General features: G+C 34.1%; 1 protein-coding gene across 5 annotated transcripts in view; it reads left to right on the top strand.

Moving 5' to 3' along the window:
• LOC140151521 (E3 ubiquitin-protein ligase TRAF7-like) overlaps positions 1-13,331 on the top strand; it is a 174,976-nt gene extending 161,645 nt beyond the window's left edge. For all 5 annotated transcript variants that reach the window (XM_072173889.1, XM_072173888.1, XM_072173891.1 and 2 more), the window contains 6 exons: positions 228-344; positions 995-1,111; positions 2,799-2,918; positions 4,864-4,995; positions 5,526-5,645; positions 6,351-13,331. In XM_072173889.1, coding sequence (XP_072029990.1) covers positions 228-344; positions 995-1,111; positions 2,799-2,918; positions 4,864-4,995; positions 5,526-5,645; positions 6,351-6,362 — 618 coding nt within the window. In that variant the 3' untranslated portion in view covers positions 6,363-13,331. The remainder of the gene's footprint in view (positions 1-227; positions 345-994; positions 1,112-2,798; positions 2,919-4,863; positions 4,996-5,525; positions 5,646-6,350) is intronic.
• Positions 13,332-14,035: the final 704 nt, after the last annotated feature.

Below are 14,035 nucleotides of genomic sequence, written 5' to 3'. Positions count from 1 at the left end.
GAGGGAAAGTGCTCTTCTTGACCTCTATGCAGTAGATTTTTAGTTCATAAAGAACATAGATATTCAATCATATATTATGAAGTAGTGAATAAAATCACAAATTTGCATATAACTTCAGGATGGTTGGGCCACAAAGGAGTGGGACAATTACCTAAAATAACCAACTTTTTTATGCCAAATGATTATATTCAAAAGAGACCTTTATTGTGTATGATTATATTTTTCAGGTGTGGAACATTGACACATTGACCCATGAGAAGACATTACAGGCCCATGAGAACCCTGTATGTACATTAGTAGCAGCAAATAATATGTTGTTTAGTGGAGCACTCAAAGTTATCAAAGTAAGTACAGGCATGGTATTAAATAATAAGACTGAGTGAAACCTTTCATGTTGTTTTGATCAACTTATTTTTTTATTTTATATAATCAGCTCTTAATTTATATGATCAGCTCTTTGTTACTCACAATATAGAATGGCATACACACAGCTGGGTGCAACATCTATTTGTGAATGTACGGTTTGGCTTTAATTGATGTGCATAGTAACAAAAACCGAATAATTCTCACCTATTATGAGCTGATCATAGTATAGTTAGGTTTTTTGTTTTTGGAATGGACATCAGCTTTTTTGTAAACTAAATTGATACTCCATAGCTTTGCGACAAGTATTTGGTATTTGACCAATGAGGTAGCGCACTTTTCCCAAAATAACAAAAAGCATACTACCTCATTGGCTAGAATTGCTCTGCGATGGAATGTAAACCTGTTGTATTGAATCAGTTTTGAAGCTGCTTGTTTTCAGCTCATATTATCAACACTTTATCCTTCACATCTTATTATGATTATCAAGAGTGTTATTTGCTAAGACATAATTGAAAAAGTCTGCCACACAAAGGTTATATTATGATGAAAATTTTTCCCCTTTCATTCTTCTTTTTAACAACTTTGAAACCAGTTCAATTTATTCTAATGATGTGCATTGCTTTTGCAGGTTTGGGATGTACACACACATGAACTCAAGAGAGAACTAACGGGTCTTAATCACTGGGTGAGGGCGCTTGTTGCGAATGGCAACCATCTATTTAGTGGCAGCTATCAAACAATTAAGGTTTGTAGAATTTTATGAGATAAAAGTAAAGAATATAATAAGAAGGTATGACCCCCCAGGTGATGGTGGTATATCACAATATACTGCCAAAGCTTCATGGTTCAGCTATGGTGCGGTAATCGCTCTAGTTCCATTGGTTCATTCCCAATCAGATCAGATTTTTGCAAGTACACTTTATAACAATAGTCATTAGATATGTACAACCTGTGGTGTCTGTGTCTGATCATAAGAGAATAGAATTCAACACCAAAAAATGTGTTTGTAATGAATCTTTGTAACATTGTGTCTAAAAAAGGAGATTTCATTTTTCCCATTTTATAAATTCTTGTATTTTCACTATGCATCAATATGAGCTAGCCTGTCATCACTGATAGAGTGATAACCCAATTAATCCTCTTGATATGTTATCCACAGAGATGAGCTTGAAGCAAAATAGACCTAGAAAGTCAGGAAATTAGGACTTGTCTTTCAAAAGTTGTTTTTTGAGACAATATGACCATTCCTACGGGGGTAACATAAGGATATGTCACTTATAATATGAAACATGTAGACACAACATGGGATTATAGAAGATCACCTCAAAGTCCATAATAAGAAAGAGGTATTGTGTTAAGAACAGTAGGGTCATTCCATTGAGAATCAAAGGATATCTTGTGGACAAAGACACATTATAAATAGATACAACAATTATGACCCACATAGCGTCCTGTTTACCTCAGGGCAGGACAGATCATACGGTTTCCTTGGTCATATGCTCAAACTTTTATTACAACATACATGCACTAATATCATTGGACAATTAGGTAAGCTTATGTGCATATCATTACATTTACCTCTGTCCACCATGGGTGCTATAGCCTTAAATGTAATGATTAAGCATACACACAGTAAAGTATATTGGACACAATCAGATCCAATCAGGCCAAAGGAGACACATATCATAGTAAACTTGTCCAGTAAAATGCTTACACCCTACCATACATGGCATCAAATATATGAGCTTTTCAAATGTTTCTCTATATATCTCTATTTTATTAGTTGTGCCCATATCTCAATTTTACAATTGTGTTTTTTAGTTTGATTAAATCGGATGATGCACGCTTAAATGCAAATAAAATATTTTCATACAGGCTGTCGCTGTTTCCCTAAACATATTAAGTAAACTCAAAAACAACATTCATATAGGAGATGATGCCTTGTCGCAGCAGCCCAGGGCTTGGTGTTGTGCTGAGGCTAAATACCAAACAAAAAGAAGATTTGGATTAAATTACCCAACTAACTCCAAAATGGAAAAACACATTCTTGAAAAACAAAAACCAACCTCGCCTCTTTCTGGTTCGCCCTGGCTGTAGGCAAACGTGAAAGTGACAACACTTTGCATTCTAATGATATGCCTGAATAACCTATCAATCAATGTGATATTGTCAAACAATCGCTTAACAACTTCTTTGTTAACCAGCTGATAGCTTCATAAGAAAAACATTTACGCAAGACTGCGTAGAACAACTCGATATATCAGATAATTTCAACACCAGTCTCCATATACCATTGACAGATAGATAAAATGCTAACCGCCCAGATAAGCTGGATCTAGACTTCTTTTATGTCATCATCCAAAAACTTGTGGCATGGACGTGAAATTCTAGAGCTGATTTTCATCTATCTTTTACCTTGTCTTGTTTTATAGGTATGGGATTTGGCAACATTGGAGATCGTACACAGCCTCCAGACGTCGGGTGGCAGTGTGTATTCCATAGCGATTACAAATCATCATATCATAGCTGGAACATATGAAAACTGTATACATGTAAGTGTCTATTGATGTGTCTGATACAGCCAGAAATGTTTGCGGAAGTGTTTCACTGACTTCAAAAAGAGAGTTCCTTATAAGAATTATGGTATCAGTGTCAGTGATTTCCATTGAAGTCATTGATAGTTGATAATGTCAGAATTATCAGTGAAATCAAATAATAGCAGTTTATTTATGGAGTACTTGCATATGAACCGTCCTAGTTCCAAGTATGTATGTATCATAGTTTCCAAATAAATAATGATCCAGGAGTGACTTTGTTTGCAACATTTTGAACTATTCTTATTACTCATTTTGGACAGTAATTACTTGTTCAGGAAAAAAGTAAATATTCTCCCATGAAAATATTTTGTTTCTTAAACACTTTACAATCCAGTTACATTTACCTGAAAAAAATTGTGATAGTTTTAATATGTCTTGATTTTGCTGAAGATGATACACTATGAATGTCTTAATACATGTCACCCAGGAGACAAGGCTGCCAATTGCTTCAACAGACAATAATTTCACACACCAAAACAATTTGATGTGTTTTGCTACCACTAGTTTGATAGAAGTAAATATGTGGCAGTCATGACTGCCTTCACAATTCTATTTACAGACCACGCAGTGTCAACTGCAGACGACAAGTATAAAAAAATTCTAAATTCAAAAATTTCAGAATTGTACGTTGTTGTGACCATATTTGGAATCAACATGAAAAATGCCTTAAAATGAGTACAAATAAGCCTAGTATTGTTGCAGTGATTCTTGATATAGCTCATTATATTTTGAGGAAATATCTGAAAACAAAATGGCTAACATACAGAGCATTAATATACTCTCCTATAATGAAAGACAGATAAAAAGACTAAATCGCGTCTGACGTCAGGGCAAAGGCGCGACGTGATTGGTTGCTGACCTGCACAGTACGGCATTTTCTGTCTAGTTGTCAGAATTTCAAACGCGAACTAGTCTTTTTATCTCTGTCTTTCATTAGGCAAAAAAAAAAAAAAAGGTTTGTCTCTGGACCTTTTGGCAAAAAAAAGCTATGTGCTATGCTTTTTTTTTTTTTTTTTTTTTTTTTGAAAAACAGGCTATGTCCTATGCGGTGTTTTTTTTTTTTTTAACAAGAACGGCGCCCCAAATAACATGGCATACACAAACATAGTTCTTACTCCCGGTTTAACTATTCTAACCGTCACCTCCTAAAACCCCTAACCTAAACCCTAACCCTAACCTATACTAAAAAATATGCTAAATAATTCAAGTTCCCGTTCAAGTTCTGAAAAATTTCTATCACACGACGTGACAATGTAAATGTTGTGAGTAGTGCCAATAAATTGGTGCAAAATTCAGCACCACAAATGTTGATGTCTTGCCGCTATTTTGTCCTACATTTAAACATTACCGTAAGTAAGGAGTACAAAAAGTCGACATTTATGTGTTGAGGAAACTCAATATTTACTCGGCATGGTATGAAAATTAGTTAAATGGTGATCTTTTCTCTGGTATACCGATATGAAATCGCTTATCGAGCAGCAAAATATCTGCACATGGGGAATTCCCAGTGACGTGTTCTAGATCTACAAGTAGAGTCGATTGTCCCGCTATTTCGTTCGCAGAGCCGTTACTTGCATACTGTTTCAAGAGATCGGTATTCAGAGCGAACATGTCATACAGTTCTTAGAGTATTTATTTTGACATTTTGTCAGAAATGATCGCCAATTGATTGTGCCGAAAATGTAATTTTTCTTGAAAACTACGATGTTTTATCATTCAAAAAAAAAAAAAAAAAGCACTAGCGCGTGGCCATCTGCGCTAAATCTCATTTTAAAAGCTATGCTGTGGGGTCCTGAGACAAACCTTTTTTTTTTTTTGGCCTTATAATGTGTAATTAATGTACAATTATAATCTTTCCAATAAAAGTATAAGTATTGATGTTATGTTTATTTCATTTCAGGTATGGGACAAAAATACATATGAACAAGTAGAGACATTGACAGGCCATGTTGGCACAGTGTATGCATTGGCCGTTATCAGTGCGCCCGGCACTACCAGGGTATTTAGTGCATCCTATGACAGATCACTAAGGGTAAGTAGATTTGGTATATAATATGCAGCTAGAAGAAATTGATATGAATATTTTGAGATCATCATGGTGGGCTGAGCAAATTCAAGTCATGTAGGGCAAGTCACAACTATAGTAGGATTCAGAAAAACACTAGTACCAAGGCAATTGGAGTTTTATGTCATGGAGACATGGAAGATTATCAGAAAGCCTTATCCCTAAAAAGCATGAAACAAGACTTCTTGCACACTTTATCTACCTGTATCTTTATCTTTTGCAAATTCTTTTATTGGTCCAAAATAGTAGAAGGAATCTTGTTTAAAATTTACTTAATTTGCCAATGATAAAGAAAGTGGATACAAGTGTCCTCTGCAATTTATTTTTCATTTCACAAATGTTTTCCAAAGGATTGTATCTTGTATCTAATCTAAAACTAAAAACCCCATCACAGAAGAGAACTATCAGAGTAAAGTCTATTATACAAGATGCATCTTCAGACTTAGGTACTGTCAACCTATATTTGACCTATTTTCCTATTTATTTGTCATTTACAGGTATGGAACATGGAGAACATGATATGCACACAAACTCTACTCAGACACCAAGGTAGCGTAGCTTGTTTAGCAACCTCTAGAGGGCGCTTGTTTTCAGGGGCTGTTGATAGCACAGTCAAGGTGAGTGTTTACATTTCTTTTCTTGAAGGAATACAAACTACCGTAATCGTTCCATTAACTGCCCAGGGAGTATAACAAAGTCATTTTGGGTGAGCGCTTACTTTTTACATTGTTTTGGACAAATACGGTAAGCAAATTCTAAAGACTTCCAAATTCTGTGTCATCATGGAGTTTAAAGCAGCTATATTGATAAAAATGGTCATCATTGATTTTAATAGCACATAATATGCATTTTAGAAATCATTTGAATCATAAATTTGCCAATGTTTTGAAGAGGTTAAAACTGCTTTAAGTGTTTTAGCATGTCAAAATAGTAAATATTCTCAGTCATCCAGTCATTAAAATCACAAAGTTTTGAATTAATCTTTTACTGAAACATACTTTTACAACTTGCTACGTTGTGCCTGATACCATCAGGCATCATCAGGCAACTGACCCGCTGGGCTGGTCATGTGATGTCATCTTTAAGTGTCAAGATGAAGTCAGATGGTATCAGACGCAACGTAGCAAGTTGTAAAAGTAAGTTCCAGTAAAAGATTAATTCAAAACTTGAAAAGTGCATTTTAGCAAGTCAATACATCATTATGGGTGCCTTTTATATAGAGGCCTTGAAATGTGAGGAGGAATTTTGTAACCTAATTTTATTTTGAAGCCTTCAGCCGATGAATACAAAAGTATTAACATAAATTTGAATTTGTTTTTCAGGTGTGGCAATAAGTGCTTTCAAGATGTGTACATAGTCCGGCAACTCTATCTGCAGCAAGCCTGATATGGAGATGTCAATAGTATATATTTTATTATTTGACTATCAATTAATTCAACTTATATTTGACCATAAACTGAATATGTAATGAATTGAAATGAACTTCTTGTATACCTGAATTTGCATTAAAAGAAAAGGCACAGAGTGCTTGAAAATGTGAAAGCAGATATTGAAAACTGCACTTTTCCAATAGAATGGGTCATCAGTATTCTGCTAATAATATCCATTTTGATTAAGTCCAATGAAAGTAAGATTTATTTAGGGACAAGGCAAATATCCTTTTTACTCGGGGGATATAAGATCCAGAAAGTTCGCTTCCAGTCAGTGGGTTTCAAACAACTCTGCATTCTCTCCCTCCCTGGAATAGATGAAAAAGTGTTGTGCCCTATAATAAATATATGATATGTTGAGAAATCTGACCAACAAGAAATATCAAACAAACAAATAAGATGGCGATCAGTGCAAACAATATCAGCTTTCACATCAGTTTGGGACATTTTAGTGTTACAACTGAAAGTACCTTATGTCGGCCATGACATACATATCATTTCCAGTCATAGCTATTACAAATACCAGGCACACAGAACAGGTGCTGATCACTGGTCAGTACATGATGTTATTGTTATTTTCAAAGAGTAGCAGGTGTGCAATTACTGAGACAAAATACAGCACATATCACCCAACCACACCTCAACAGGTGTAGGCATGGACATTCTCTCTCAGTCTACAATGGACAACAAAAGGACCAAAAGCCATCACCTTTCCATTATAGTATCCATTTTGGGGATAAAAATAGTTTTGGCTGGCCTTAACAAAAGGATGTGTATGTCATGGCCAAAATAACTTTTGTTGTAACATGTCAAACTTGATGTAGTAAACCAAAAAGAATGAATGAGATATAAGTCATCAACTGTATTCTGTATTATAATCCTTATTTATATCTGGTAATTGTTTATGCTACCTACATTTTACCCCAACTATGATGACAAAATAAATTTATGTCAATTATGTTGACCAAAAAACTTATGACATGTTTTCTTAGAGCTTAATAGTAGTTGATGGCATACATCTCATTCATTGAAATTGGTTCATTATTGGCAGGAAAATGCAGGAATTTGAATTGTAATTGACAATAAAATGCAAGGCACGTGTAACATTCTTGCATTCAGTCTATGTCATGATTTCCGCACACCAGCAAACCCAGATAGCTATAAACCATTGTATCATGATGACTGTAGAGAGCAACACTTGTTGCAGTGCAAATCTGTCATGGACAGTACCTGTGATTGGCAAATTGTGTTTTGCACTTGACAGGGTATACTAGAGATGGTTGATAGTAATTTGGGGTTGTCAAGATTGTGAGAATCACAACAATATGTTATGCTAATATATAGATACCTACATTGCACAGTGTTATAATAATGAATCATAATTATGTAGGCACAGAAAATAACAAGTCTGTTAGAAATTTTTGAGTGTTTAAATTGATCAACGATTGTTCGTAATCTTTTTTATGCCTCTTGAAAGAATGTATAGGTATATCATAATAGCGGAATTGGAAATAGAGAGGTCTTTTTGCTTGGTTTATCATCAATATCTTCAGAAGTCTTGGTATTTGGTAATCTAGATCACGTGGTAAATTTATTGATATGAAATTTTAAAAAAAAGCTTAAAAAAAAAGCAATTCTAAAATGTGCATATTGAGTAATTCTTCTCAATTATGTGATTCAATTTCAGGAAGACTACTTGCATTATAACCTATGTGTCTGAATCCGTTAAAACCTCACATTTTAGAGACTTGAGATCGGTTTAGCATATGTGATGTATTTGTTTATCAAATCACACCCGGCTTATTACTAAACATATCATAACAGTTACCACAGTGCTAGCCAGATGTTCTTTCTTTATGTGTTGAACTTTGGCATCACCGGTTGAGTTCTAAGCACCTCATAATCAGTGGGCAAAGTTCACTATGAAACACTTTATCACTGTGTTAGATTTACAATTTTATTAAATGTAACTAAACTATGTATTCTTTTTGAGACTCAACTTCAAATATTTGCTGCATTTTTTAACAAAAATATAAAAAGTGATCAAAAAATTACTAGGTGATTGGTAGCAAATTTAGACAAGAATATATAACTAATTTATTATTTCACCTAAAATCACAATTAGGTTCAGACATTGTAGCATGTGTAGGTACTATTTTTTTGTATGAGAAATTTGTATGTCAGAGTTATATTGTATTTGTCTTCTTATATAGTCAAAACACAACTGAAACATATGTCATATTTTGTAATATACATACAGAGTTGCAAACTGTATGTATATAATATTAATTGTGTGTGTAAAATAATAATAATTATGTACATGTATAGAACTTATTTAAGAATTGTACAGAATATTAATAACCAAGATATGTCTTTGAAAATAATATCATTTCTAACAAGATGTTTAGAGAAGAGCGGTTCATATGTAATTTTCTGAACGTTCAATCGTGTAGTATTAGATTGGCTATTCCAGTTGAAATCCATATGCCCTATGGAAGACATGACCTTAATCTCCCACATCAGGGGTGTAAATGGGGTAACCCATATATAGGTAAGCCCATTTGACATTCACACTCCCTGTGTTTAAGATTAAGGTCATATATTCTATAGGGGGTGTATGGATGTCAACTGGGATAGCCCATTGCCCAAGTACAACCCAATCAAGCAAACTGTAAAAGTTTTATTTATATACCATCAATAATATGCTCAAAATGTCATCAAAATTAGCAATTTTATTCTCTGAGAGATGTTTCTGTACAATGTATATACAATGGAAATTTGACCAGTTTATTTGAAAATCAAATTCAAAATCTGTGATTTGATGACACGCAACTCATTTTGCTTGATTCCATGTCATATTAGAGAGCTGGCAGGAGAGTAAATGCAATTCTTATTCTCATTAACACTGTTTTAAGGAGAGATATGTGACGTGTCATGTCAAAAGGAGACACTTTTGGGCAGGTTATCAATTTTGAGGTTTTTACATATCTTAAATAAAGAGATATTTTGCTCTACAGCGCCATTTTCCACAATCAAATCGGACATTCCTAAGCGTAGATATTGAGTTCGTAAGTTATGGTATTATAAAATTGGAAATTGAGATATCGGCCTTTAAAAATATTATTGACAATGTTAAGAGTAGGAATTACCTTGAAAAATGTCTCCTAAACTACAAGATGCCAGTTATATTCCGGTTTGAAACTATCAGACAATATTTTAAACATTAATAAAATTACAAATTCGCAATAAAACCAAATTATGAAAAAAATTACCCCTGGGCATATTTTTGGATATTTCTCCATTTACGATCCTGCCCAAAAGTGTCTCCTTTTGACATGACACGTCACATATATTATTCTTCCTCATATAAATTAAGAGTGATTACTCTCTTGACCTAAAACTGCATAATCATGTTGTACTCAGGGCTGTACCTTAACATTTTGAACACTAGTCAGTTAGGTTTGTAATGTATAGAATCAATACGGAAGAACTGTTATCTGCCAGATGGGTGGATACCTCTGTAATTTGACCCAAGCAACATCCAAGCTGTTCTCAACCAGTGATCACTTTATGAAAACCATGATGCTGGGTGTATCCTTGGTGTAACATATTTATGAGTTTGACTAGTGTAAAGACTCCATTGAGGAATTGAGCCGCTTCCAGAATAAAGCTGTGCAATTCATCAATAGAAGATTCCTGTTCTGATACAGTGAAAATGAAATTTAGCGCAAGAGAATCACAACTCTCAATGAAAAATTGTACATTTTGTCAAAATTGGGTCACTTTCTGTGAACAATATTCTTACTTGGCTTGCCAAATTCTAAAGAGGTGGATGTTAAGCTGTAGCCCTGATTATGGTCTTTTTATGAAATGAAATATGCTTTGTAAAAGGAACTTTGTGTATTATCTTGTTAGGTGATGACAGTGAAACAACGACATGATGGGTATAATAGATGAGTTGACTCAGTCTGACGGCATTGCCTGGCAGTATGCGCATGCATCATCACGATTTCCGTTGTTTTTTGCCTGGCAGTGTGCACATGCATTAAATTTTGTTCAGGGCCTGTGCTTTTAAACCTCCCACCACATCACAATAAGGCTATTGGACAGTGTAGTGGTCGTATGCAGTTCGCTCAAGCATATCGATATACCAGTCACTTGCCTTTGTTGATAAACATTGAGGTCAACTCATCTATAAAGCTGCTCAATGGAAACAAGTAAAAGAAAAATGACTGAAGTTTGGTGTAAAATGGCCTTATGTAGTGACTTAACCACTGGTATTGGAAGAAGATGAGACAGTTGCAAAAACAGTAATGATTAAAAAAAAATAAGAAAATAGTATGAAATATGTACATAAATGGTGAGGTAAAGGGGAGATCAGATATATTTCTTTATTGATTCCTCCGTTTCCATGCACTATATAGTCTGCTATTTTTGGTCACAATTTCTATTTGTTTTTAAAAGGATGCAAGTTCCATGATTTTGGAGAAAGTCATGCAAAATAACACTCCATTTAAGTGAATTTGGTATAGATGTACTAAATAGGCTGTTCACTGTATAAGTCATGCTGTAGGCCTATATCTTATCTTTCATCTGGTGATGACTAGTTACCATGCTCTACTTTGGTTCATGTCAGTAGTGACATCAATGCCTTTTCACGGTTGTACCGCAAGTGTGCCGACAAACCTGTACGCTCTGTGTGATTAACATGTGCACTTTGATTGTGTTCACATTGATATATGCACCTACCACTACTGATGTTGAGGTGAATCAACATAGCATTACAGGTGCGTCAGCGTGACTATAATAAAGGCATTGCAAGCAGTTATTCCAGTTGAATTCCATACACCCTCTATAGAAGACATGACCTTAATCTCCCACACAAGGAGTATGAATTTAGGGGGTTACCTGAATGGAGGACTCTATTTGAAATCTACACTCCCTGTGTGAGAGATTAAGGTCATGTATCCCATAATGGGTGTATGGATTTCAACTGGAATAGCCCAACTGAAGACAGCGGATAACAAATGATGTTATATAATTATTTGATCAATATATCCTTATTTGGACTTGCAGAATGCAAGTTCAAAAAATCAGTTACATCTGACAAAGTGTGATACTTGCTACAGTGTCATACTTATTACGCTTGGCAAGTTGGCTACAAATCACAATCTTTTATAGACACATGCATAGACACAAACACATACAGATGCCTCAGCACTTTGACGTTAGTGACTTGCCAAGAGTATATTCAATATTAGAGTATATTTATTTGATTGTTTGCACTGTGTAAAATGTACTGCAAGTCTTTTCAAGCTGCACATTTTATTTTGCATGCCCAAAATTATTTTGGAGCATTTTGAAACAAGGGCGCTTTCTTATTTGTATACCTGCCTATTTTTGTCTGGACTAAATTTTTTCTACTATAAGAATATTATTATTATATAATTTTTTGATGTATTTATTTCCATTTGCTGAAGTAAACAGCTCTTAGTTTTAAATAAAAATTGTTGTCAAATGAAATTTATTTAAATAGTAGTGCTATTTTGATGTGAAATTGTTTATTTATTAGAAAAAAATCCTTGTTCTGTCATGTATTAAAGTCAGATTACAATAATAACCTGTTTATATGTTAGCAAATATTTGGTGGTTTAGACTTGTGTTGAAATTATCATACATCCTTACATACTGGTATTTTTGTTTTTCCAAGTGAGCTTTTTATAATAAGTCACAGATCACCAAATTCTATGCCAATGTTAAATTGTGCTAATACACCATTCAGTAACAGTTTATGCAAGTATCAGCACATCACTAATATTGCAAAAGCTACTTTTTGGAAATTAGTTGATGAGCTAGTCTCCATGGAGATCAATGGATGAAGATGATACATTTATATGGATGGCTATCTGATTTTATGTGCTGAAAGCTAGTTTGAACATGCTTGGGAATCATAAAATAACCAATATCAGGTAAATGACTGATTTTGAAAAGAAAACTATGGGGCTAAATCAATCCCTGGTGCAGCCCAGCCATGGAATTCAAAAAATCATCTTTAATTTGTATTGGTGAAATATGAAATGCACTCTCTGGCATTCATTACAGCTACAAGGTGCATTAAATGATTTTGAAAGCTTATTTATAAGCAGAATTGTTATTTTGATAAAATAGGATGCTTCATGGCTACATTACAAGCCTTTGCTTTCCGAAATTGCTGTGCATGCTTTAGTGCTGATAGGTCGGCTGATAGGTCGATCATAGGTCTTTGTTAAACATTGATTGTACACGATCTCTTCATATTTGGACTTTTCATTACTCTCCTTAGTTTATGACAACAAGCAGCTAATAAAAGGCTAATTTCTTCTGACTACTTTTTTGTACCTGATAATCTTCAAATAGTACTTATACATTGAAGTATTTAAGAAAATATTGTTAAAATATGCCATTATAATTGATGTATGTACATCTTTTAGAGAAATTTTGATGTGTAAGCAAACAATAGTAACAGTTTATAAAACATTTATGAGGACATAACAGCTGAAATTTACATTAATTTAATATTTTTTGTGGTAATAGACAATTTAATGTTTTTGATATCAGAAGGACATTCTGATTTTGATTCCTGTCCAATTTCAAATCTGTCAAGTAAGATGCATGTTGCTTTTTTAAGTGCTAATTTTACTAAACATCCAGAATCGAAAAAGGTATAAAGCACTACATTTTTTCTATTATTTATTACTTAAAAAGTTAGTGTTTTCAAAAAACGACTATAATATTGCAAAGTTGATAGGATTATGACAAAGTAATTGTGAACCCTATTGTTGTTTATGAGTTGATTTTATGTTGCAATAAAGCAGTTTGCTAGTAGAAAACGTATCTTGCTGTGTGTATGACTTTCTTATGGATGTTCAAGTATTTTCGAAAGCATTACAGAAGGGTGGGGAGAGGAAGTGGCATTATTAATGCTGCATGGTGGTATACAGTCCTAGCTGAAGAGGTAACTGCTCGCTCTCACCCAATCCTAAGTCCAGACAGCCATCACAATCATGTGAATTCAGGCCTGTTTTCAAGACAGTGGTCATAATATTTAGCAGACACGCAATAAAAATAATTTTGTTATGTGTAGTGTGGTACTGCACTTGTGTAAAAAGAAATCAGAATAATCACAAAAATGAATGATTGAATGAAATTTGGTTCCAAATTATATGTAGTGGAATTATTTGGCCAAGATGGTATCATTCATGATTCAACAACTCCTCCTATACCTTTGTACAGGAGCCAACCGTTGTTAATCCGTGATGAATCCACACTTTTACTATAGCGTATCTGTGAACGCGAAGCGAGACTACGCGTTACGCGAGAGCGCGTAAAATTTGTCATGTTTGGAACCTGTGTGCGTATGCAAGCTTTACTAATTAAATTCAGTATTTTTCAACGGCTAAACATTGCAGTTTTATTCTGTAGTTTTATCCCAGTTTTATTGCTGATTTTAGCAGAAAAATCATCGAAGTTTTTGGAAGGCTGAGTGGCAATGATTAACTGACATTCCTCATGAAATAATCATGTGAATTATACGATCT

Source organism: Amphiura filiformis, chromosome 4, assembly GCF_039555335.1.
Source record: "Amphiura filiformis chromosome 4, Afil_fr2py, whole genome shotgun sequence".
Taxonomy (NCBI): domain Eukaryota; kingdom Metazoa; phylum Echinodermata; class Ophiuroidea; order Amphilepidida; family Amphiuridae; genus Amphiura; species Amphiura filiformis.
This window is presented reverse-complemented; position numbering and strand designations above follow the sequence as displayed.